The following is a 25527-nucleotide window of genomic DNA, read 5'->3' on the forward strand; positions in this document are numbered from 1 at the left end:
AACAATGCCCATCTGGCATAACAGGAGTGGGGGCAGGTGGTGCGCTGTTTGTATTTTCTCTATATGTGCCCCAACTGCAACTTTTCTAGAAAGTTTACACAAAAGAAAAACAAAGCTATACTTGATAAAACCTTGTGTCATCCTTTAGGGATGGCTGGATATTTGATCTTATGAAAGTGTTTTACATGAAACCACTTTCAAACCTCAACACAGTAAAAAACATATAGGAGATATCTGGTAAGATCCAAAATTTGGGGCCTATTAGGATGGCGGGCAGATCACCCCCGCCGGGCTGGCGGTAGCCACCGCCGGCCCGGCGGGGACGATCCGCCTGCCTTCCCTCCATGATTGACCCCCTGCCACATTAGGATGGCTGGGGGGTCCGTGGCGGATGGGAAGACCGTCCGCCGCTTTTCCACCGGTCGACACATCGACCGGGCGGAAAACTGCCGCAACAAGGTGGCAGTGTCTGTAAGACACCGCCAACCATATCAGGATGCCGGCGGAGAGCAGCATTTCAAGGCATGCGTTTTTCGCTATTGGGGGCCTGTAGCGGGCCCCCAGGATGTTGGGTGGTGCGGGGTGCATATGGGGGGTACCTATGGAACCCCCCTGCATTTGCATGCACAAGGTGGCAGGCACTGCACGGTGCCTGTCACGTTGTGCATGCAAATGCACTACATGCATTGTTTACAATTTTGGCAGGTGCTGCTTACAGCACTGCCCGCCGCACTGTAAAAATACGGGATGCGCCCGCCAGTGTGGGGGCGCATCCTAATTTGAATGGCAGGACCGCCGCACCTATGGCGGGTGGTCCCTTTTGCCGTTGCGGTGGCGGGCGGGTGGACACGTAATAGACCCCCTAGTTTCTTAAAGTAGTACATTTGTATTATGTAACACCACTAAACCGTGGCAAAAAAATATTGAGAAAACTGATAAAAATGTTTAAACATGTTCAATATAGGTCAAAGGGACCAATAACTAACATAGACATTAAGGGAAATAATATCCATCAGTGGAAAATAGTAGCAATGTCAGAAAAACATTTAGGTGGCATTAGTGCTCTTTGTAGGTTAACTAAGAGAAAAAGTCAAGCTGGCTCCTGTTTCAAAGAGATCAAACTAATTAATATTCAAGGAGGGCATCCCACTGGAAAAAGTCTCCACTCAAACAATTGTCACGTCAGGCAGTATTCCACAAAGATGCCAGAGTATTAGAAGAGGTGAAGGTGGAGATGTACTGAAGATTACTGTGCCTAGAGAAAGGAACAGAATGTGAGGAGGCAATCTCAGCTATCAAAGCATGATATGCAGTCATTGGTTACTCTGAATGACGCATACCCGCACTTACGAAATCTATTCAAGACTAGTTTGGTAGTTTGCGGCTGTCTCTGATAGATAAGTTACTTACCTGTAATCCTAGTTCTCTTCCAGGGGTATCCTCATCAAAGTCATAAGCACTGAATATTCCCGCCCATGTGCGGGGACCCCGGAAATAATAAAATTATATATGAAAAAACATATATATACAGCTCTGTATATGTATGAACATATATTCTTTTTTCCAAGCAAATGCAGCCCCCATAGAAGGCTAGACAATGTAGACACAAATATCCAATAATCCACCATAGGTATAATAATACACCTAAATCTCTTTTTTTTTTATGAGTTAAAAACTCATGATAAAGAAAAGAGAACACTGTGCAAAACACAGATCCACAAAACATTGTTAGCCTGCAGGCTGCATTGCAATACAATACCATAGAGACTGAAAAGCCTTGTACAGGTAAAAACTGGCACCGTGCCTTTAAGGCAGCCCTGACTCCAATATCCCATCATGCCTCAGGGGTGACAGTTGGGTCAGTTGTTCTTTGCGGGACCGTAGTCCTAAACACAAAGATATACTTCTTCCATGTTTGATAATACAATCCTCATATTTGCCTGGGGAAGCGGGTGGGTTGCTTATGACTTTGATGAGGATACCCCTGGAAGAGAACTAGGATTACAGGTAAGTAACTTATCCTTCTCTTCCAGGGGATCCTCATCAATAGTCATAAGCACTGAATAGAATAGCAAGCCCACCTTCCACCTGCAGGCAAATGAGAACTGCACTATACATGGAGTAAAACCATTGAAAAAAATCAGTTGTTGAACAGATTCCTCAAGGAGGCTTGTCCTACTTGAGTGTCTGCTCTGGTGTCCGAGTCCAGACAATAATGCCTCGTAAATGTATGGACAGATCTCCAAGTGGCTGCTTTGCAGATCTCAGAGAGTGGGACATTATTGAGAAAAGCAGCAGTAGCCGCTTTCCCTCTTGTGGAATGCGCTTTAGGTCGAGCGACCAATGGCTTCTGAGCCAGTTGGTAAGCCAATTTAATGCCTGACACAATCCACCTAGCAATGGAACGCTTAGATGCAGCAAAACCTGTGCGGACAGCACCATAGTTTACAAACAATTGGTCAGATTTCCTGACAGCCTTAGTCCTATCTAGGTAGAATTTTAGAACCCGCTTAACATCTAAAGAGTGCAACGCCCTCTCAGCTGGCGAGGAGGGGTTGGGAAAAAAGGTTGGTAAGGAGATAGTCTGATTAACATGAAAATCTGACACCACCTTTGGTAAAAAAGATGAATTCTCATCACTACCCTATTAAGGTGACAAATCGTGTAGGGTTCTTTAGAACAGAGGGCCTGTATTTCACTCACCCTACGTGCTGAAGTGATAGCTATTAAAAAAGCTATTTTCCACGTAAGGTGCTGTAAAGTAGCTTTATGTATGGGCTCGAAAAGTGAACTCATAAGCTTTGAAAGAACCAAGTTCAGCTCCCAAGAAGGCGAGGGAGGCCTTACTGAGGGGTAAACCTTTTTGAGCCCCTGCAAAAAATCCTTCACCACCTGCAGCTTAAAGAATGACTGCTGCGATGGGGAGCGCCTATATGCTGTAATGGCCGCTAGGTGAACTTTAATGGAGGAAACTTTCAACCCCACCCTGGCTAAGTGAAGAAGATAAGGCAAAATCACTTCCTCTTGACATTTTGTAGGATTATACTGATGTTGAATACACCATACATAAAATCTCTTCCACTTACAGAAATAAGAGTGTCTTGTAGAAGGCCTCCTAGCTTCCTTCAGTATGGTCATACACTCCTGGGGAAGGTTTAAATGGCCATACTGGAGGACTTCAGGAGCCATGCTGTTAAGCTCAGCGAGGGAAGACTGGGATGGTAAATCTTCCCCTGCATTTTGGTTAACAAGTCCGGTCTGCACGGCAGACGCTTGTGAGGTCGGATCGACATGTGGAGGAGATCCGTGTACAACCACTGCCTCGGCCAGTTCGGTGCTATGAGGATCATCTTGGTAGACGAGTGTTGCAGTTTGGTCACCACTTTGGGGATCAGTGGGAGAGGCGGAAAGGGGTACACAAATGTCATTGACCAATCGATCAAAAGGGCATTCCCTATGGATCCTGGCCGATGGTATCTTGAGGCGAAGCCTCGGCATTTTGCGTTGTTTTCGTCCGCAAAGAGATCTATTTGCGGACGTCCCCACTCCCCGAAGATGTCGTCTAGCACCTCGTCGTTGAGTACCCAGTCCTCTGGATCTTGAAAATGACGACTGAGCAAGTCCGCTTTGACGTTGAGCTCTCCTGGCAGGTGTACCTCCTTTATCGAAATGTTCCTTGCTAGGCTCCAGTGACACAGGGACTGAGCCTCCAGCGAGAGCGTCCTGGATCGAGTACCCCCCTGTTTGTTCAGGTAGTACAATGTGGTGGTATTGTCCGTTTGTACTAGAATGGGACTTGTCCTGATTGCGGGTAGGAACGCTTTGAGGGCTAGGTGGACTGCCCTGAGCTCTAGCATGTTGATGTGGTACAACCGTTCGCCGCTGGACCACAGCCCCTGGGTCTGCAGGGATCCCAAATGCGCACCCCAACCCTGCAGGGATGCGTCGGTGATCAACGTCTGAGATGGGGGTTCTTGATGAAAAGGAATTCCCACCTGTAGATTGAGTGGCTTCAACCACCACTTGATTTAGTGCCTGGCCACTGAGAAAAGACAGACTGTTTCCTCCCACAGTGAATTCCTTTGGTCCCATTTGTCCTCCAGATCTTGTTGGAGAGGACGCATCCTCAATCTGGCATTGGGCACCAGGAATATGCAAGATGCCATGGCCCCTAGCAGAGACGATATCTGTCGTGCTGTAGATTGTTGGTTATAATCTGCTTGCCTTTGTGGATAAGGGATAACCGTCTCTCCTCCGAAGGAAACACTTTTCCTACTGTGGAGTCTAAAGTTGCACCGAGGTAGTGTATCCTTTGTGTTGGTGTGAAGGTGGATTTCTTGATGTTCACCCTGAGTCCCAATCTGTGACACAAATTCAGGCAGCGTGCCAGCTGTGAGTGTACACTCTGAGGCGATGGACCTTTTATCAGCCAATCGTCTAGTTAGGGATAGACGAAGACTCCTGCGCGCCTCAGTGCCGCCGCTACTACTGCCATGCATTTTGTAAATACTCGAGGAGCCGATTTCAGGCCAAATGGTAGAACCTTGACCTGATAGTGGGAGGTCCCCACTACGAACCTTAGAAATTTCCGATGACTCTGTACGATGGGAATATGAAAGTACGCGTCTTGCAGGTCCAGCGAGCACATCCAATCGCCTCGACGGAGATGAAGATATATTTGGTGAAGCGCAAGCATGCAAAACTTTTCTCTTTTGATATGCTTGTTAAGGGGTTGGTAAGTCCAAGATGGGTCTGAACTCTGCTTTTGCATTTCTTTTTTGAATTAGAAAATATCTGGAGTAGACTCCTCTCCCTCTCTGCGCCCTGGGAACTCTTTCTATTGCTGATTTGAGCAGAAGGGTCGCCACTTCTTCTCTTAGCATCTTGAGGTGTTGAGATGATTGTACAGGGTGGATCGAGGGAGGGGGACTCCAGAAACGAAGCGAGTATCCATGTCGCGGTATATTTAGAACCCACTTGTCCTTTGTGATGGATTGCCACTCTGGAAGATGGTTTGCAATATTTCCTCCCACCGGAGCGGTGGACGGCATTGGAGGAAGCGGTCTCTCATTGCTTTCCTTGAGCCTTGTTTCCACTGCCGGCCTGGCGGTTATTTCCACGTCCCCTAGATGATCTGCGGGACTGAAATTGTTGCTTCTTCTGCCCTTGTTGGTCTTGATTTTTCTGCCAGTGAGGGGTTTGAACCCTCTGTTGGTAGCTACACCTGTCGGTTCCCCTACAACGACGGAATTCTTTTAGTTTCTCTAGCCCCACGGCTTTCATGGTCTCGAGTTCTGACTTCATGCGAGTCATTTTGTCATCCGCATGAGAACCGAAAAGCGAACTACCCGAGAAAGGCAGATTCAGAATTCTTGCCTGTGCTTCAGGTTTCAGAGCCGTCAGCCTTCGCCAAGAGGATCTTCTGGCGGAAATCCCATGAGCATACGAGTGGGCTGCCAACGTTGCTCCATCCGCTGCTGCACTTATCACCTGGTTTAAAACTAGGCTGCCCTCGTGCAAGATCTCTTCAAAGTCCTTTCTGTCTTCGGAAGGGACATTTTCTATAAATCTCTGAAGGGAGTCCGATAGTGATTTGTCGTAGCGCCCCAGAAGCGCTGAGGCACTGGCCACTTTCAGACTAGAGGCCGCCGAGCCACATACTCTTCTCCCCCAAGAGTCTTGTGATTTACTTTCCTTATCCGGCAGCACTGTGGATGACAAAACCACTAAATGAGTTTTTCTGGCAGCAGCCGTGATTACAGAGTCCGGTGGAGGGTCCGCCTTGAGAAATAGAGGATCCTCAGGGACCGGATGATATTTTTTAAGAATTCGCGCCGGCACAGATTGGATAGTCGCTGGCGTGAGGAAGATGTCCATTACCGGTTTAAGCAACCCAGGGACTAAAGGCAATAGTGGACGAGACACCGCTCGCTCATGAAGGGTCTCAAAGATAACAGAGGAGGTGGTTTCTTGAACAGGCATGGGAATGTTCAATTTTGTCGCTCCTCTGCACAACACATCTTGGAAGGTGCTGATGTCGTCCACTGGCGATACTCTAGATGGTGGTGTATCTGAGAGTGTGGGTGAGTAATCCCTTCTGGACGAACGGCTTGACGAAGAGGATGAGGGGGACCTCCGCCGCCTTCTCCCCAATCTGATTGACTCTCTTCTATGAGAGGTGGACCTGGTTCGCCTTCTGGGCGAACGTGAGCGCCTTTGGAATTCTCTTCCTCGAGAATGGGATCTTGCTGGTCGTGATGGTTGATCCAGAGCCCTCAATCTTGTTAAGGAAGCATTAACTGCCTGAATCATCGAAGTGTCCTGAGGTATTTCCCTGATGGGGCTCTGAGTCAGAGTATGGTCCTCTTCTTGAGAAGTATGCTCCACTGGAGGAGCTGGAGAGAGACCCAACACCTCCGGTGATCCGGATCTTGATCTCGAGCCTTCAGAGGCTGAAGGTGAAATTGAAATCGGACGAGATGAATCGTGCTCCGATGTGGTATATACCAATCTATGAGGAGATTTGCGTCTCGATACTGGCTTGAAAGTCAGACGAATGTGTGACGTATCCTGGTATCCCACCGCGGAGGACTGTCTCGACGGCGATAGGCCTATCACCGGAGATCTGGTCTTCGACGCCGAGTGGATAACCGGCGATGCGTCCTGCCTCGACGTCGAGAGCCTTGTCGTCGATGGAGGACTTGTCCTGGACGGAGGCCTAGAACCCAACGGGGAATCTCGCCTCGACGTCACAAACTTCTCCGAAGATTTGGAGACCTTTGACGACGGAGGCACCTGCCTCGACGTCAACTCTGACGGAGGCACCCACCTCGACTCCGACGGAGGTACCCGCCTCGACGTCGAATGTTCCGACGATGATCTTTGTCTCGATGTCGTCAGTACTTTCGAAGACGATCGCCTTTCTCTTGACGGCGAATCAGGTCTCGACGTCGAAGATCTTCCCGGATCTTTTGACAACGATCTTTGCCTCGACGTCAATGTAGATTTCGATGTCGAACGCCTGCGCTCTTCATGCGACGTCGACTTTTCTCTTGGTGTCGATTTCGACGTTGAGCGATGTCTATCCTTTGACGTCGAACTATGTGTTCTTGACATCGATCGGCGATGAGTCTCCTTCGACGCCGAAGGATGTTTTCTTGACGTCGAAGTTGCCGACGACGAACAAATGCGCTTCGCCGCCGGATCGAGTGTCGGTGTGGACTTTCTTTTGGAAGCATGACTCTCCCTGGACGCCTCACCTCTCAGTGACGATCCCGCCGCTGGAGTCTCCGACGCCGAGCCCGACGCTGATGGAGAACAGACAGGGACCAGCTGCTTCGACGCCGACCATTCCGAAAGGCCATAAAGCCTAATTCTCTCTCTCTCTCCTTCAAAGTCCTCTTTGAAAGGTCCTTGCAGTGACGACAGGATGCAGGAGAGTGAGAATCCGGTAGACAGACGATACACACATCGTGTGTGTCTGAAGAGGCCTTCTTTTTGCCACAGGATGGACAAGGCATGAATAAAGAAGGCATTTTTCTGACAGAATTTTTTTTTAAATCTAGTAAGAAAACACAGGAAATACGCTTCCCCAACAGAATTTAACAAGAGGAAGCCAAAAAAATTACTATAAAAGTAACAATTCTTGACTGGAAAGTCAAAAATGAAGAGAGCTGAATTCCAGGGTCCTGACTGAAGGAGCCGGAAAGAACAACTGACCCAACTGTCACCCCTGAGGCATGATGGGATATTGGAGTCAGGGCTGCCTTAAAGGCACGGTGCCAGTTTTTACCTGTACAAGGCTTTTCAGTCTCTATGGTATTGTATTGCAATGCAGCCTGCAGGCTAACAATGTTTTGTGGATCTGTGTTTTGCACAGTGTTCTCTTTTCTTTATCATGAGTTTTTACCTCATTAAAAAAAAAAAGAGAGATTTAGGTGTATTATTATACCTATGGTGGAATATTGGATATTTGTGTCTACATTGTCTAGCTTTCTATGGGGGCTGCATTTGCTTGGAAAAAATAATATATGTTTATACATACACAGAGCTGTATATATATGTTTTTTCATATATAATTTTATTATTTCCGGGGTCCCCGCACATGGGCGGGAATATTCAGTGCTTATGACTATTGATGAGGATCCCCTGGAAGAGAACCTAGGGTTATCTCTCAGGAGTCAGTCCTAATTTAGCTACAAAAATGGCCTTCAAAGGGGCATCCTTCATTTGGTCTCCCACCTCTAGGTTAAGAAAGGTGTCCCGCCCCTCTTTGGACGTGTGTTTTCATAAGCTAGCCCCCCTAATGCTCCTCAGGAACCCTGTGCATTCTCAAGGCTACCACATAGGCAGAAACCCGCTTGCCTATGTCTCCTCCCACCACATAGCTGGGCACCAGGTCTTGTGGTATGCGGACTCTCACCTCTCCCATGGACCATGAATGTACACTGCCACCATTGCTGCTTGGCTCTGATATTCAGCTCCCTCAGGCTTCTTTCACATGCCAGTCTCTTCTCCTCCAGAGCCAGCTCCTCCTCCATTTTAAGCTTGGGTAGTGCAACATGAACTCCCTTCCCTCTCAGCCTTTCTGTCTGCTAACTCTTCACGGAACAGGCTTTGGGAGGACACACTGCTCCTTGCTTTGGCAGGGGGCTCCTCTCCTGTAGGCAAGTTGTCCTCCTTCTCTGGAAGCTGAAGTTCAGGGTTTAGGGCCAGGCTCTCCTCCTCTCTGTCCACATCCTCCTCCTCCTCAGGTTTGGCATCCTCTGGCTCCTCTGGGGTGGTCTGCATCCTCTTGACCACCTCATAGGTATGGAGGTCTGTCTGGAGGTCCACATTTGTGGCTCTATTTCAAGCATGCAGCCACCCTCTCCATGCAGAGCTTTTGCAGCTCAGCCTTGCTGAGGTATCAATCTTGAGCAGCTCCATCTCCATTATAGCAAAAAGAAGGTGAGGCATACTTAAATTTGGAAAAGGGAGAAGCAACCAATAAAAAACTAAGCAGAATTTAAAAAGGGGTCAAATCTGGTGTCAAATTATTTATCCTGGATTTTAGGGGCTCATTATAACGGTGATGGGACCGACCGCCAGACGTGCGGCGGTCCCACAGGCCCAATTAGGATGCACCCGCCATACTGGCGGGCACATCCTGGCCTTTTACCATTGCGTACGGTGCCGCTGGCTGCAGCACCGTCCGCAATGGTAAAAGGGCATGCAGAGCATTTCCCTGCACCACGTGGCAGGCACCAAGCGGTGCCTTCCACTTGGCGCAGGGAACTGCTGGGGTACCATGGGTAACCCCCCCAGTGCACCCCCCGGGGGCCCACAACAGGCACCCAAAGCCAATCCCCGCCACCCGATGCCACCATGGAAAGGCCTTAACACCACCCACATCCTAATATGGCAGGCGGTGCCTGCTAGGCACTGCCACCATATTAGTGACCCAGCTCTGCCCGGCTAGCAATCGTAATGATTGCTAACCAGCGGAAAAGCGGCGGACGGATTTGTGTCCGCCGTGATACACACCGCCATCATAATATGGCCCGGCTGTGGCGATCGTTCCGCCATCCTAATGAGCCCCTTAGTGTTACACTGATCACTTCATGCAACTACAGACACACAAGTGATGAAGCCCTGCTCAAGCAAAAGCCACAAAAGTCACTAAATTTACCTGTACTTAACGCTGTAGTAGCTTGACACAAAAGCCGTCAGGCTTAATTTAAGGGCAATGTGTAAAGTATTTATGCAGCCTGTAAACAATAATAAAGTGAAAACACTAAGCAAACATAAAATCCCACACTAATTTAGATAAGAGTACATTTTAATACATTTTTAGACAACAAAACAGAAATAAATCGAACAAATAAAGTTATTCATTTTTAAAGTTGAAAGTCAAAAATAGTGCCTAAAAGATCTAAGCACCAACAGCGAAAATCTACTCACATGAGACCGCAGCTAAGTGTCAAACAGCAATGGAGTGCGGTTTGGGTATCTAAAGTGGATTGGGCTGGGTTCCAGTAACCTGTGGACTTAGAAGAATTTTGAAAGAAACATGGCTGAGAATGTAAAGATCAGTAAGGCAAGGAAGCCAGCGGTGTTCGAGTAGGAGGCGTTGTCGTTAAGGAGTCACTGGGCAAAGTCGCGTTGAATTTTTCCACTTTCTGGCTAAGCCTTATTCCTAAAATCTCCATTAGGTTGAGACTGCAGGTGGTTGCTTACGAGGGCACCATGAGCCAGGATCCCCCTTCTGTGAGGAGCCACTGTACAGGATTTGAGATTGCAGGGAAGAACCTAGCGGGTGCTGCAACAAAGTCAGGCCGACCAGAAGTGCATCCTTGGGCAGATCGGCGAGCAGGTAGGTTGCGGTCTCCTCTCAGATCTCAGAGCACTTTTTGAAAAATTTTCTCTAAGTCCCAAACTTTGGATTTGGACTATCTGGGCACCTTTAGCACCACTTCCAGAGGTCCAAGACTGGTCGGGCACCACTTGGAGGGTAAGGACTAACTCAGTCTGCAGCCTTTTCTCCGATGCTCTGATTCGTCTAGTCCTTGGAGTCACACTGGAAGTCTTGGGTTCAAGCAGGAAAGCAGGTCTCAGGCAGCAGGGCAGTCCTCTGAGGGCACAAGGCAGGTTTTGGACAGCAGGGCAGTCCTCTTGGCGAAGCAGGACAGTCCTCTGATGTACACAGCAGGCCACAGGCAGCAAGGTAGCCCTCTGAGAGTCCTTCAGCAGGTCTGAGGGTCCTGTTTTTATACCTGATGCCAGCTTTGAAGTGGTAGATACTTCTGGAATTTTCTTCCACAGAAATGTCTGGGATTTCCTGTCTCCTCGCTTTGGCCAAGTCTGTCTGCCATCACAATAGATTAATGTGAAATTCTTTGTGTGTGAGCTGAAGCAGTGTCTTTGAAGTGCAAGTAGGGCTGTGCACAGCTCTGCCCCCATCCTGCCTTGGATGGCCCATCCTGCCAACACGCAGTCCCTCTATTGTGTGGCTGTTTGGGAGGAATACACAAAGGCCAACTGCCAACTACACCTAGTCATGTGAACCCGGAAACAGACTGCCGGCGCCAATGGGTAAGACAAGTAAATGCCAACTTTCAGAACTGTGACATAAAATCTGACTTTACCATTAAAGAGGATTCTAAATTACAATTCCTTAGACAACAAACATGATTTTTCTATCTGCTTCCAAACAACCGTAATCAATTATTAAATGCAATTAGCTAACTCAATGTTATCCTATGGGAGAGGTAGGCCTCACAACAGTGGAAAACAAATGTAGGTATTTTTCACCACCAGGACATGTTAAAAGTTCTCGTCCAACATTTTAATTCCACTGCACCCTGCCCTATGGGCTGTTTAAGACCTACCTTAGGGGTGACTAATATGCAAAAAAAGGGAGTTTTTGACTTGGCAAAGGGTTTACTTTGCCGAGTAGAACTGGTAGTTTAGAAATGCATGCAGGCTGCAGTGGTAGTCATGAAACACATTTTAATGGCCTACTTAAGTGGGTGGCACAATAAGTGCTGCAGGCCCACTAGTAGCATTCAATTTACCAGCCCTGGATACATGGTATACCACTTTACACTGAACTTATAAGTAAATTAAATATGCCAATCGGGTGCAAACCAATTTTGCCATGCTTTAGGGAGTGATCACAAGCACTTGAGCACTGGTTGCCAGTGGTAAAGTTTTCAGTCCAAAAATTCAACAACAACTGGTTCAGAAAACATGAGGGTTAAGGCAAATTTTTGAGAATTATCCTGCAGAAAGGGCTAAGTGAGAAAGCCAACAAATAAGGATTCAGAAAACAGAGGGTGAAGGCAAAATGTTTGGGGTGACATCACTGCAGCATCGTTTAACGGAGCACCCCCGACGTCCAGGCTGCGTGCCATCTACATGCACTGTGTGAAAGAATATATATATACATACTCTTCTCTTTCTGCTTTTTTCAAATAGTCACATTTGTGACTTCCCAGACCAGGCACATCTAAGGTGTAAAGCAGCATAGACTGTACTCTGATAGACTGTTTCTTAAAGGCCTAATTTTAGGGAAATATATCAAAATCAGAGGATAATTTTGATTCAATAGCAACTTTCCCTAGTCAGATTAATCTTCATTGAGCTGGTGAGCTCATGTGCATGAAAAAACTGGGGTTGATTGGCAGTCAATTATAAAAGGTATTTTAGTTGAAATCATTGTGCCTGAGAAAAGAGCTGCAATTACAGATAAGAACATGCCAACACAAAATGTATATTTTCATTAGAGATAGTTAATAAACAACATACAACATATAGAAAACAAGTGGCATTGCTAAAGAGTAACTAACATGCAAAAGTGAAAAAATAGAGCATGAAAAGACAAGTAACGATTGTCTATCAATAATTTATATTCAGGGATCAAAGAAGAGTTTTTCCATTAAGCACCATAATGGACCCTTAAAAGAGGTCAAGAGATAATCCAATCATGATGAATGTGGATTTTTCAAAACTGGGATTGGTTTACAGCTGATTATCATCAGGACAATGTTTGATACACTTGGGGGCCGATTCACAAAGGGCCTCCACACTCATGGCGGAGGCTCAGCAATCATCGTGAGGGACCCGCACTCATGGCGGGACATCCTCACTGCAGTTACTAATTGCGGAGGTCCTGCCATGAGGCCCCCCCCCCCAGGGCGGGGACTCCACCACAAGTGTGGAGGCCCTTTGTGAATCGGCCCCTTAAAATACTGGATACAGAGAGTCAAAGGGACTTCAAAAATGTTCCTATAGAGCATGACAATGCAGCATGGTGAACTGTCACTCTATCCAAAGGTCAAACACGATAAAATGTGTGGCATGGTGGTTTCATGGGTTAACAGCACAAAACTCATTATTATTATTATTATTAACGGCACTAATAGTGCGCCACAGCTATTCCAAGGTGTGTCCCTGTGCATTCCCTTCTTAACAGTTAAGGCAGTAGAAGGCACAATTGATTTAAATAGCCATGTTTTCAGCTTCTTTCTAAATAGACCCGGCTCTTGTAAGTCAATCAGGAGCTGATTTCAGGTCGCCTCACCCTACCGGGTCAGTGATCTGCCACAAGCTCTCTGTCTGAGGATCCTAGGAGTACAGACCAGCAGCTTATTCGTGGACTGCAGTTGCCTAGAAGGAGTGTATAGTCGATGAATCCAGATCTCAAATAGGAGGGTCATTTGCTGTATAAGGCGGAATCTACCAGCACTAGGGTCTTGAACTTCACTATTTTTTTTACAGGCAACCAGGCGCACAGGACAACTAATCATCGAACCATATTCCCAAACAACAAAAACGTAAGCTATTGAATTTCAAAGTTTATAGTGAAAAATAGCACCTACAAGCCAAAAGCGCTTTTTGGGATATCTGGTTGCGCCCAAGGGGCAAAGTAAAAAATTCAGACCAACTGTGATGGAATGCGGGCTGGCTACAGGGACTCAGGTAGGCCCACAGAACAAAAGGAGCTTAATCATGGATGATGAGTGCTTGTGTGGATCCATGTCGAAAAATGTGTAACGCAGCAGAGGCAATTCGTCAGTTCCGAAATGCGTTGAGGCTGCGGTATGAGGTCTTGATTCATCAGCGTCAAGAATCCTCTTGATGGGGCTTGCGATGTGAAGGCTGGTGTCGAGGATGCTAGGCGCATTAGAGATGGACCAATCCAAACAACAGCAGTGATGCGTTGGTTCCGCTCGAAGATGGAGCAGCTCAGCTGAGGAGATGTGTCAGTTAGGCTAGTATGTCGCTCAGCAGAGGATCCTCAAGTTCTGTTGGAGAAACTCCTTAGGCCCACTTCCAAGGGTCCAGAACTGGGGTGGCACCACTTGGCAGGGTAGACTCACAGATGGCAGAGTCTAGGTGCAGAAGCAGGTTGGTTGGAAGCCTTTTATGTGCCTGAGACTTTAGATCAGGAGGCCATCCAGGTAGTGCATGGAGCCACTCTGGGTTCAAGTGATGCAGGTCAAGTCCTCTCACCTAGGCAAGAGGGCAGCAGGTTAGCAAAGCAAGGCAGAAGCACAGCAAAAAGAAGTCCATCAGAATGGCCATCCTTTCAGAAGCATAGCAGTCCTTCTTCCTGACAGAGGCTTCACAGGTTCAGAAGTGTACTCAAGTGGTGGTTTCAAAGGCACAGTACTTATTCCCAGTTGGTCCCTTAACCTCTTGCGTGCTCATGACGAGCTCAGCTCATCATGAGTCACAGTGGAGCTGTGCTCATGACGAGCTGAGCTCGTCATAACGGCTGCGGCCCGCCCATGCGTGATTAATACCCCGCCTATGTGGGAGAATTAATCAGTGGGCGAGGTCGCGACGAGCTCAGCTCGTCATGAGCACAGCTCCACTGTGAGTCATGCCGAGCTGAGCTCGTCACAAGCACAGCGGCGCTGCGCCCCCCCCCCCCTCTGCACCGTGGGGGAATTACCCCCGCAGGGAAGGGGTTAAAGTGGGGGAGACTTCAAAGACAGGCCTCTGAAGTGCACAAAGGTCCTGCCCATCCTGCCTTGGCTCCTAGACTCACAAAACGGGAGTATGCAGCCTTTGTGTGATGGCAGTACACAGCCTATATTCAGGTTTAGTGAGGCTGGGTCCAGCTTCTCCCTCTCAATCTGCCAGCCAGGATGTCCCATCAAGTCACACCTAAGCTCCCATTGTGTGTGGCTTTCTAGGAGGAATACACAAAGCCCAGCTGTCACCCACCCCAGACTGATCAGAGACAGGCAGCAGGCACCAAATGGCTAAACTAAGTAAATGCCAACTTTCTAAAAGTGGCATTTTGAGAATTGTGCTTTAAAATCAGGCTTCGCCATAAATTAGGATTCCAGAGACACCAGACTTGGGGTATTTTATTCTTCCCATTTGAAAATTACACTTATGTTATAGCGTAATCCCAATGTTATCCTATGGGAGAGGAAGGCCTTGCAGTAGTGAAAAACAACTTTGAGAGTTTTTCACTACCAGCACATGTAAAACTTAAAAGTACATATCCTGCCTTTTAAATGCATTGCACCTTGCCCTCTGGATTGTCTAGTGCCTAACTTAGGGGTGACTTAAATGTATAACAAGTGAAGTTTTGGGTTGGGAAAAAAGTTTGTTTTGTCAGGCCGACATGCAGTGTAAACTGCACCCAGAGGCTGTGCAATGGCAGGTCTGAGACAAGGTCAAAGGGCTACTTAAGTGGGTGGCTCTATCAGTGCTGCAGGCCCACTACTAGCATTTAATTTATGGGCCCTGGGTACAGGGGTACCACTTTACTATGGACTTATAAGTAAATTACATTTGGCAATTGGGGATGAACCAATTTTACCATGTTAAGGGGAGAGAACACAAGCACTTTAGCACTGGTTAGGAGTGGAATAGTGCACAGAGTCCTAAAACCAACAAAAGTGGAAGAGGTAGGCAAAAATATGGGGGGGGGGGAGACCACTGTCAGGTCTAACACATGGTAATGACACCAGCAAAACACCCCACCCAGAGGTATCACAAATTTTAGGTTTGCTATTACCATATCTGCTTTTGCGTGAGGCTTGGAATGAGCCCCATAGTGTGCTCTATAAAATTCTCACTCACTGCTTCATTCACTCACTGTTCTAAAGAACACTATTCCCAAGTGGCTTCACTTCAGTCCATGTTACTTTATATTTATTTGGCATAGGCACTACATATACTGAGATAAGAAAAACACATCAAATGAATGAGAGATCCAATTAGATATTTACCCCAGTCCACGGATCATCAGTTTCTCTTCTTCTTTGCCCATTCTTACACTCAGCAGAGAACGGATCTGCCCTAGTGAGGCCAGCAAGTTGATTGTATCTTCCACAGACACAGCATTTATGGTATACGTTTTTGGTAAAGCTCGAACAAGGCCTCCAATTCCATCATACTGACGGTGCAACAATACAAACATAGCCCTCACCAACTCCGAATCTTCAATCACAGACTCTTGCGCCCATCGTACCATGGTCTCAGAAATCAGCTGCTGAAGTGTTGCTGTGAAGAGATGAGAGACTTGGTTTTATGTCACAATTTCAAGGGTTGTCAAATAAACAAGTCGTTTTTTGTATTAGGCACCACACAAAATTTAGCTTTATCATGATTTCATTTTGTACTAAGGCATCTGCTCTCAGGCCTAAGAATTAGCAGCTGTTTATTACAACAAACCAAACTGTATTTAACTGCCCTGAGAGTTTGTCATCTGCATACATTAACACCTGGATCAACATTAAGTCAGATGTTTGATGGCCAAATGTTTTTCCATGAATGCAGAAAGTATGATGACTTTGTGACCAGTGGCATTTGGTTTGTATACGTGCCCTGTCCCACCCAACCTTTAAAGAATATTTTTAAACTTTTATTTTGTTCTTTCAGTTAGAACAGTGATACTCAAAGTAGGGCTCGGGCCCGCTTACAGCCCCCTGGAACTTTTCCTCCAGACCACTGGTAAACAGCAGTACTGGGCTTTTGTTTACTTGACAGAGAACCTACATGTAGAAAGATGTTTAAAAACAGCAAACATGTATTTACAGGATGGATGAAGTTAAAGAAGGAAATTAACTGGGGTGTCCTGCGCCACCTAACTTGAGGAACACCTTCATTTGTAAAGATATCTTGCAACAAACGTGTAAGATAAAGGGGCATATTTACAAGGAAATGTTGGAGCATGTCACTGCAGCAAATTTCGCAGCGCTGCACTCCGCCAGCTCCAAAATGCAGGGATGCTGCGTATTTACAAAAATACAGTGCACCCCTGTGTTTTCCCTATCGCTGGTGCTAAAAACAGCTGCCTAGCGCAAACATAGGCACCCTTGTGCCATAATGCAAGGGTGCCTGCGTTACAAACAATGATTGTTTATGTGCAGGAAGGTGTCCCTTCCTCCACATTAACAATCGCGATTTGTTACTTCTATGTGTACTGTACAATGCAGCAATCATAGAAGTAGCAAATCGTCATTATTTAATGATTGTTTGTGTGCAGGAAGTCACACCTTCCTGCACATAAACTATCTATCATTAATGGAGGCTTGCTCTTTCAATGTGTGCTGCAGAATGCAGTACACATAGAAAAAAGCAAAAACATGGAGAAATAAAGGTATTTCTCCACGTTGTGCCATTCTAACGCCTGCTATGACATGGCGTTAGTTTTTAGCGCTGCTTCAGATTTACAGATCCTTGTAAATCTGGGGCAGCATCAAAAAGCAATGGGTGTTGCGGTGAAAAGCCCACAGCAACACCTAGTGAAAATCCCTTACATGCAGAAAACTGGATGAAAAGGAACCATATTTACAAACAGCGTTAATGCACAAAAACTGGATTATCACCACTTTGTACCTATGGTGCAGGGCATTGTGCCACCGAAATGCCCGTAAAAGTGATGTTCCGGTGGTGCAATCCCCTTGTAGATATGCCACTAAGTCTCTTCAAAGTTCAAAAAGTAAATTTCGTTAACATGCAGAAGCATTTTACCTTAGTACATTAGAATATATTAGAGCATTGAGAAGTAATTCTTTAAAAGTGGTAAATTCCTTTTTTTTTAAAAAAAAATTTTTTATTAAACAGGCTGACAAGAAAGACATATATTAATACATACATTAATGAACATGGAGAAAAGAATATATCATAAAAGAAATTTGTATCGTTCATTCATCACAAAGTCATGAAAAAAAAAAAAAAAAAAGAATATTACACATTACTGGGAATACAATAGAAGCGCTTCATTCCATAAAAGTTCCCCAGTTATTTTCATGTATTCTCAGAGAGCATATCCCTCTTAAATTTGCTAGTGCTAACTCCATTGAATAAATTTCAGTTACCAATGCCCACCAGTCCCAAACCGTGGGCGGGTCGGGGCTGATCCAGGCTCTGGCCAGAGTTAACTTAGCACAAGACATAAGAATTGAGGCCAGAGGAGCCTGTGGGAAAGAAGTAGGATAAATGTCTAGCAAAACCGAGGCAGCAGTAAATGAAGGTAGCTGAATAAGCTTAATTTTGAGAACCTTCTGGATATCCCCCCAGAAAACCTTAAGAATAGGGCAGGAAAACAACATATGTGTCAGATCCGCGGCCTCAGCAGAACATTTTGGGCATTTGGTTCGATCACCATATAAATTATTAGCAGACCACTTGGAAATTATTTCAGGCGTATAATACAACATACAAGTCGTTCTAAACTGTTGAAGCCTTAAGCTGGAAGATCGAACCCGTTTATTAATATTTGACAGAGAGCACTCTATCTCTCTTACTGTAATATTTTGGCCTAATAGCCTGCCCCATTTATCAGCTAGTTTAGAGCAATCGTTTGATTTGAGGCTAGTCAGAATGCTATAGATATCACTAATTGTTGATTTTGTTTTCCCAGAATATATGCTAGTCCATATATCGCTATCTGAGACCTCCAAGAGCTGTTTTTTGTTAATCAGGTAGTCGTGTAACTGAAGATATTTATACCTTGTTGTTTCAGGGAGATCATATAACAATTTGAGAGTGTTGAAGTCTAGAAACCCGTGCAAGCCATATAGATCCCCTAAAACGCTAATGCCCATCCTAGACCAACTGTGAGCAATGCTATCATTGAAAATTACCGGAAGGCCCGGGTTACCCCATAGCGGCAATTTTGAACGAAAAAACGTAATATTACAATAAGTTAAAATATTGCCCCAAATCTTTGTTAAATCTCTGGCGGTCTTAAATTTGACTCTTTTAAAATAATTAGGATCATTAACTCGAAACAAAAAAATGTTAGAGTCATCTTTCAGCATAAGAATGTGGAAGAAAAGTGCTCCACCATTTTTTAGCAAGGAACGAATACGCGAAACAAAAGCAGACCAGAAGTATAACTTAAAATCAGGAAAATTAAGCCCTCCCGTATTAGTGTTATTTTTAAGAAGATTCATAGACCTTCTTGCTTTTTTATAGCCCCAGATAAATCTACTGAATGCACCGTCCAATTGTTTGAAAAATACATTATTTAGAGCAAATGGAATGGATCGAAAAAGATACAGAAATTTGGGTAATATCGTCATCTTTATTAAATTAATTCTTCCGATTATGTTCAAAGGTAATCTGTGCCATTTTTTTAATAGCGAGATAGTAGATTTAATTAGTGCATTATAATTAAGGTTATTAATTTCCTGTATTTTAGCCGTTAGTTTGACGCCTAGATATGTGGCATTTTGACATATCTCGGGAACAACCGAAGCAGGGGTATAATTAGCAATAACCTGAGTCTTTTGTAGGTTAAGTTTATATCCCGAGATATCCCCGAATTTCCCAGCCTCGTAAGCAATGCCTTGAAGAGCCTCCACAATATCTTGTGAATAGACAGCGATGTCATCAGCATATGCTGTTATTTTTAACGTTTGAGGACCAGAGCTAAAAGGTACGATTTGAGTTTGGGACTGGAGGGCAGACAGAAAAGGTTCTAGTGAGAGAGCAAACAAAAGGGGTGATAAGGGGCATCCCTGTCGTGTACCACGGAGTATTGGAAAGTCTGAGGAGGTCAGGCCCCCATAACAGGTATGGGCTGTTGGGTTATCATATAGGGCCTGGATACCCTGCAAAAATTGCCCTCCGAACCCCATTTTGGACAAGACACACCAAAGATAGTCCCACCCCACTCGGTCAAAAGCCTTCTCAGCGTCTAATAGTATCATACAGAGTGGGGTGGACTCTACCTCTGCTACGTCAAATGCCGTGATAGCCATGTTTATGTGCATTGTAGTATCTCTCCCGGTTATAAACCCATGTTGCTGAGGGTTTATAATTTTAGGCAAGATAGGGGATAATCTTAAAGCCAGAATTTTAGCAAATATTTTTGCATCGGTATTTATCAGAGAGATGGGTCGGTATGACCCTCTCTCCGCCTTTGGTTTGTCTTTCTTTAGGAAAAAGATTATTTTTGCCCTATTCCATGAGTTGGGTGCTTTACCGTTGAGCCCAGCAGACTGCAGTACCTTCAGGAAAAGAGATTCCAATTCGGCTAGGCAAACTTTATACATCTCCAACGGAAGTGAGTCTTCCCCTGCCGCTCTCCCTGCAGGAAGTAGAGCGATAGCTTGGTATAATTCTGCCATTGATATATTATCGGACAATGAGTCCGTTGCCGATATGACCTGGCAGTTTGTTGTATGTTGGTCCAAATAGTCCCGAATTGTATTTGGGTTGGGAATATTTTCCGGAGTATATAGTTTTCTATAATAATCAGCAAATAATTCAACTATATCTGATGGCTGGCTATATAATATATTATCATCCCCCCGGATATTGGTAATCAGGGTTCGGGCTCTATCCTCAGCGGCTTTATAGGCGAAAATTTTGCCAATTTTATCCCCACCCTCATATTGAGCTATTTTGAATTTGTGAATTTTAGCACTGCGCTTCTGAATGAGCTTTGTTTTAACTTCGTTTTTTAAAAGTCCAAGTTTAAGACCTATTTCTGTAGCCATTGGCATATCTGAACGAAGTGCGGAAGCCAGCAGTTCTTCTTGAGTAGTTATTTTGGATATAAGCAAGGCGTTGGATTTTCTGTTCTCCGCATTTTGCCTAATTGTATAAGCCTGGGTAAAACCCCTAATACTTGCTTTGCAAGCGTCCCAAACGATGTCACAATCAGCCGAGTCCATATTAATATTTATAAATTCTGTAAGGTGTAATTTAAGCTGCGTCACATACTGTGGGTCAGAAATCAAGTGTCTAGGGAAAGAGAAGGGTCTGGGCGGGGTCCTATTTTGTGAAATAGTAATTGTAAGAATTATTGCGTTATGGTCCGAGGAGATTCGAGGACATAATACCATGTTGCTAATCTTTAATAAATTGTCACTTATTAGTGCCATATCCAATCTTGAACACAATTTATGAGGTGCCGAATAATATGTGTAGCCCGGTACTTTTGGGTATAGGTGTCTCCAGGCATCCTTTATATCATGGATACGGCATAAATCTAAAATAGATAATCTAGTTCTACGCATCCTTTGAAAGCTACTGGTTCTAGTTGTATCTATTTTGTAATCCATGATGCAGTTGAAATCCCCCATGATGATAAGTTCTCCCTCCCAATCCAATAGTCTAACATTCAGTTGATCAAAAACCTTCGGTTCATCAGTGTTAGAGCCGTAAACTACACAAAAGATGTATTTATGATTCTCGATACAGAGCTGGGCAATCGCCCATCTGCCATCTTTGTCACAGAGGGTTTGTAAAATTTCAGTCCTAAAGCACTTGTCCTTAAGGATAGCCACTCCTCTAATAGAGAGCCCTAGGCTCGAACAAATCACAATATCATAGCCCAATTGGTTGAGAAGTTTCTTATCTTTCCCGGCGATGTGTGTCTCAGATAAAAGAGCAATATGGGGATTATGTAGTTTTAATTCTTCCGTAATCAAAGATCTTTTGTTTCTACTATTCAACCCCGCAACATTCCAAGCTAAACATTTTATATCATACATTGTAAAAGGTAAAAACCTTGGATCCAATTCCAAATGCTCTAATATGATTCCTAAACATATGCAGAAAAGTACAAAAAAAATAATACCAATATGATCTTACAAAGTTTTTCAATGTCAGCCTGTAAGCATTTTTATTATAATTAACACACCCCCCAGCCACCCCCCCAAACCCACCCCACATCACCCCCCCAAACCCACCCCACATCACCCCCCTGGTTCTAGCCCCGAGCGGGGCAGAACCACCCTTAACTAACAGCTGCCGCTGAAAGGGGCAGCACTCAAAGCAGATCACCTAGGGAAACCCCCTAGAATCCCTCCCTCTGGTAAGAGGAAGAACAGAGAAGAGAAAAAAAAAGAAGAGAAAAAACCTCTTGATACGTATATTCTCATAGTCTAAATGGACAAAGCAAGAAGACCCAAAAAGTTAGGCCTTGATACTATAAAGGTTGACTGCTATGTATGCTATTAGTACAGATTGCAATCCCCACATAGCCTAGCCAGACCTAATACATATGGGTGATATTAGTATTTAAACCTATCGGAGCTTAAGACTGTTTCTCCGTCTGGCTCTTGCTCGTGTTTGTGCCAGAAATAAATGCTTCAGCTGCCTTAACATCATTAAAAAAATGGGTATGCCCATTTCTTATGACCTTAAGACATGCAGGTTCCTGTAAAAATGCCTGGCCCCCACTGGATTTGATGGGATCTATTAATTTACGTAGCATCCATCGTCTATTCATTGTCTCCTTGCTTAAGTCAGAACGGGCAAAGATAGAAAATTCCCCTATAGCTATAGGTGTATTAGGCCGTGCTCTCTGCCATACTGCCTGACGGAGTAAGAAATTCCCAAAAAAGATCAAAAAGGGACGTGGAAATTGGTTTTCCCTATTCCTCCTAACCAAAGGTAAGCGGTGAGCACGCTGAATTTGTGAATCCCAGTCCCAGTCTGCCAAGTCAGGGAAGGCTTTCTGGAGCAGCCCCACAAGGTAAGCCCTAGGGTCTGATCCCTCAGACCCTTCTGGTATCCCAAACAGCCTTAGATTGGAGCGTCTTTGTCTATTTTCCAAGTCCTCAACTTTTAATTGAAGTGCAGATAGTTGTGTATCGTGTTTGTCCAGTACAGAGGTATTTTGCGAGTTTGTCTCCTCGATCTCTACCACTCGTTGCTGAAGATCGTTGATATCCTGAGCTATCTCACCTAGTTTAGAAGTGAGATCTTGTAGTGATGCTTGCATTTTACTATTGTCCTCCCTCAATTGGAGATAGTGCTCCTGAGTGGTAGCCCGTTGGTCATTCAAGATCCGAAGTATTAGGTCTGTTGAAGAGGAACTCATCATATCTTGCCCTTGTCCCTTACCGGCTGAGCGAGTTTGCTGCAATTGGGAGGCTAAAGGGGGTATTGCTATAGCAATGGTACTCTCCAAAGGTGGAGAGGAAGTGTGGCAAGTCAGCGGGGAAGCCGTAGATGTAATAGATTGTTGATTTTTGCCTGCTCGTGTTATAGGATCGCTCATACATTCTTGAGTCAATAACACCTCTTGATCGTTCAGCCCATCTGATGAAGAGTTGAGTGAGGCGGTTAGAGTGCAGTTTTCCTGATTGGGAGGACTAATGGAGGAATAAGGTGTTTCTCCAACAGATAAAGATTCTGCCTGTTCTGCATATTAAAAGTGGTAAATTCCATACAGGAATTTAGAAACATTCATGGTTCCCCCCACCCTGACAATATTGCCAATAGTGAACTAGGATACAAACCAGTTGGTATGTGCACCCTGTGGGTGGCCTGGGTTGCTATTAAACATGGACAACATTGTAGTTTAATAAATCAAACACAAGAGAAGGTTATGTACAGTACACATCCTGAAGTCATGTATTTCAAGGTCATTTTATATGAGATAATGAAGAAAAAGGAGGCAAAGTGAAATCAAACAATCACCTAAGATCACACAATTTAGTTAGGTGGGGAAGTTGGAACTTATCCCAGGTTTACAAGTTTTACATTGTGCTATTCAGCCAATAGATGTCCACTATTCGTTCCCCCCACACCCACCTTACCAGCGCCCCACAAACTGCCCCCTGTGGCCCTCTGTCACAATACAGACTATACTTTTTTGCCCCGGGAAGATGTTTGCATTTACCCATGAGTTAGAAACTGAAGATACTATAACTTGCACACTTGCCATGCACAGGGATATCATTAAAGATATAATTTCATATGGGTTTCTCCATTAAGGCTGTGGGGCTGCGCCCCACTGAAATTCCTACATATTTACATAACAACATAATAAATAGATAAATTTATTTAGAGATACGATTGTATCTCTAAGTAAATCAATGTATTTAAGCTCGGGCAGGGCTGTCTGTGTCAGGCTGCCTGCCGTCTCTGCTCTGAAGCAGGAGACGGAATTAGTGTAGTAAATCAACTTTCGGAACTGTAATGCAGGACACAGGTCTTTCTGTTTTAAAAGCACTTCATTGCCATTAGATCTATGGTTGCATGCACTCTGTAGGCCAGTGTCACAATTAGCGTCATGTTTTCGGGCGTGGAAGACTTCATCTCTGTGTGACTTCAGACGTCCGTCATTCAAAGGCGTAGATCCCACCCTTTCGTCATACGTGAGACTGGATGCAAGCATGTCTGATCCTGTGCCTTGTTCTCGGTAATAGTAAGTGTTTGCAAACTAAAGTTGTGTTAGGTATATTCTGCTGTGACCCCTCATCATGCTAACCTCCCCCACTGTGACACCCCAGGCCCTGGCTGCACCGCGCTAGCCCCGTTAGAAGTGGAGCTGCAGCATTTGTTCCACCGTGAAATGGATCCAAATAACGAGCAGGGTTTGTTCAGTCGTTTTTGTTCCCTTGCGAAGTTGATCCAAATATCAGAGTCAAGCAAGGTGAGAAATATGTGCTTACAGTGGACAGTTCTCTGATGTGTGAAATTAAAACTCCCTGTGGCTTCATGCCCTTAAGTTAACACTGATGCCTAAAACATGGATTGACTTGCAAACAATGAATGTTAAAAACGTTGAGGCAATGCAATTCAGTGATTTAGTTCCTCCCTTATTTCTCATACTTTACTTAATCTTGCATTCTCCAAGAGTTAGCTATCTTATGATTTTGTTGTTTATCTGTATTTTTTTCTGTGCATACTTTGAGGCTTAAGCCATGGCAGGTATTTATGAGGGGCTTTGGTTGAGCGCGCAGGCGCTAAGGCAGAATTCAAACAAAATGCCTGTCAGTGGTTGGCCTCTCTGCAGAACACATAGAACAATGTTTATGTATTCCATTTGCAACTGAAATTCTGTGGATATGTGTGTGTGAAGGGGGTACACAGATGTCAAAATGCTCGCATGGCAAAAGTAAGAGAAAATAAAGTGCTTAAATTTGAGGGAGTGCAGGGTATGCTTGGGGGCAGTGAAGTGACAGAGATGCAAGGAAGTGCATTCAGGGAAGAGTGAAAAGAGGATGCTGATGAGGAAAGAGAGCGGGTTGAAGATGTGCAGAAGGATAATATATACAGAGAAAAAGAGGATACATATCTAACAACAAGCACACAAACTGAAAGCCAAAACTATATGCTATTTAATTCACAGACTCACTATTTCAGAATTGAAAAATTTCCAATGTTAAATATTTATAACAAATCATTATTGTTACTCATTTATTTGGCTACAAATACATCTCAGAGAGAAACCAGTAAACCAAGATGCTGGTCAGTTGGCACACTATGGGAATCACAGAAATGTATTTGAAATTTTCCTTTATAGAGAGCCCCTACTTTTCTCATCCCACTTAAAGACTTGCCTGCACATATTTCTGTGGTGGGTGCTCCTTGAAGCCTGGTGGTTAAAGCATATTTTCCAGAGTTAATGCTGCATGCAGTGCAAGACAGTGGGCAAGCATACATTTTAAAGTGAAAAGTTGTCACACTGTACAATTTACACATGATATTAACTGCTCAACATAGTAATGCAGTAAGATACGGGGCAGTTTTTAATGTTTTGATATTTCATGACTATACTTTCCCACTGCTTTATAAGTCTTGCTTTATCGCTACATTTATTTGCTT

At 44.8% G+C, this 25527-nt stretch overlaps 1 protein-coding gene across 1 annotated transcript in view; it reads right to left on the reverse strand.

Moving 5' to 3' along the window:
- Positions 1-25527, reverse strand: part of RYR2 (ryanodine receptor 2) — a 3458987-nt gene that overhangs the window by 1409719 nt on the left and 2023741 nt on the right. The window contains exon 39 of the mRNA XM_085612346.1: positions 15735-16008. Within this exon, the coding sequence (XP_085468472.1) occupies positions 15735-16008 (274 nt within the window). The remainder of the gene's footprint in view (positions 1-15734; positions 16009-25527) is intronic.

This window comes from Triturus cristatus, chromosome 6 (assembly GCF_964204655.1).
Source record: "Triturus cristatus chromosome 6, aTriCri1.1, whole genome shotgun sequence".
In the NCBI taxonomy this organism is placed as follows: Eukaryota; Metazoa; Chordata; class Amphibia; order Caudata; family Salamandridae; genus Triturus; species Triturus cristatus.